Genomic DNA, 1,503 nt, shown 5'->3' on the forward strand with positions numbered 1-1,503 from the left:
CCCGTTCTGCCACATTAGCTGCTGTGTGACTTTGGGTGAGCAACTCAATCACTCTGAGCTTCGAGTTGCTTATTGCTAAATTGAGAACAGTATAATCAACCTTTGAGTTTGATAAATGATAACTGAACGGGTCCAGGTATGTCACACACTTCAGCATAGTGCCTGGCAAAAAGCATGCAATGTTTCTGGACCACAGTGGGGGTTAAGGGGCCTGGATTCTGTTCTGAGCTTTGCCTTTGTCCTGGAACAGGGTATTCAACTTCTCCAAAGCCCAGTGCTCTCATCTGTGAGAAGGGGGCATCTCCACACCCACTTCACAGAACTGTGGAGCACTTTCAACTTAAAATGATACACAGGAAAGTACCTGACACACAGTAGCTACTGAAAGAAACCTTTGTTACATCGTCTAGACAAACCGTGCCTGACCCTTTATACTCTGGAATCTCCCAGTGCTCAGGTCTATAATGAGACAAAAACACACTCTAGGGTAGTTATTGGCAGTTAGGTCCAGCCCAGGGGAGCTTCCCATTTAGAGAACACGCGGGCAAGTTGCCTAAAACCTCAGCTCTCCACACCACAAGGTCCACGGTTCTAAGGTACCCATTTCCTTTCCCAGCAGAAAGAGTCCAGGTCTTCCTATAAAGACAAATCACGCCGTCCCTCGTAAGAGCTGCAAGCAAGGATAGAGACAGAGCAAGACACACGCTTTGATTCAGGATGTTCTGTGATGTTTATAATTAGAAAAGTTGCTCGGAACAGGACAGAACCTTGGGGAGGCTGATGGGGAAGCAGTCCAGACTAGGCTGGACTTTGAAAGAGGACCCACAGGAAGGAAAGGCAAGGTGGCTGGGGGTGTGGGGTGGGGTTCTAAGTCCCAAGGTAGGTTGCTAGGAGGGGTGCTGGCCTGGGCTGGAGTGTAATTTGGAAACATCATCTTTGCCAGCCTCTGTAGGGCTGGGGCCCACTGGGCAGGTGTCCCCAGGGCTGTGAGACATCTTTATGAAGTTCTCCAGGTGGCTGTCACAGGCGGTGGGCATTCTCTGGCTATCACTGGGTCTTCTGCAGGTCCTCAGGCCCAAAGGAGGAGGGCAGCAGCTCCTGGACCGTCATGACAACATAGGTACCATCCGGCTTGGTCATATACACGGGCCAGTTGGTGCCAAACTGGAAAAGAGGCAAAGCTGGCGTGAGAGATGCAGTGTGGCTGAGGGTCCTGAGACAGACTGGGTTTGAGTCTGACTCTGCCACTCAGTGGCTAATATTCCTCTCTTTGCCTTGATTTTCTCATCTGTAAAATGGGAATGACCATAATTGTTCCTGGATCATAGCGCTGTAGGGAGGAGAAAATGAAAAAATGCTGTGAAACTGAACAGTGCATGGCACATGGTGAACAGGCACCATTCAGGACTCACCCAGGGCTTCATAAGAGCAACAGCCGGCTGGGCGCAGTGGCTCACGCCTGTAATCCCAGCACTTTGGGAGGCTGAGGCTGGCGGATCACAA

At 50.6% G+C, this 1,503-nt stretch overlaps 1 protein-coding gene across 4 annotated transcripts in view; it reads right to left on the minus strand.

Moving 5' to 3' along the window:
• Positions 1-706: 706 nt before the first annotated feature.
• CDA (cytidine deaminase) overlaps positions 707-1,503 on the minus strand; it is a 33,888-nt gene continuing 33,091 nt past the window's right edge. For 3 of the 4 annotated variants that reach the window (XM_011970327.1, XM_011970329.1, XM_011970326.1), the window contains one exon: positions 712-1,164. In XM_011970327.1, coding sequence (XP_011825717.1) covers positions 1,048-1,164 — 117 coding nt within the window. In that variant the 3' untranslated portion in view covers positions 712-1,047. Of the gene's footprint in view, positions 1,165-1,503 lie in introns of all 4 variants that reach the window. The other variant, XM_011970328.1, reaches the window with a different exon arrangement.

This window comes from Mandrillus leucophaeus, unplaced genomic scaffold (assembly GCF_000951045.1).
Source record: "Mandrillus leucophaeus isolate KB7577 unplaced genomic scaffold, Mleu.le_1.0 Scaffold944, whole genome shotgun sequence".
Classification (NCBI taxonomy): domain Eukaryota; kingdom Metazoa; phylum Chordata; class Mammalia; order Primates; family Cercopithecidae; genus Mandrillus; species Mandrillus leucophaeus.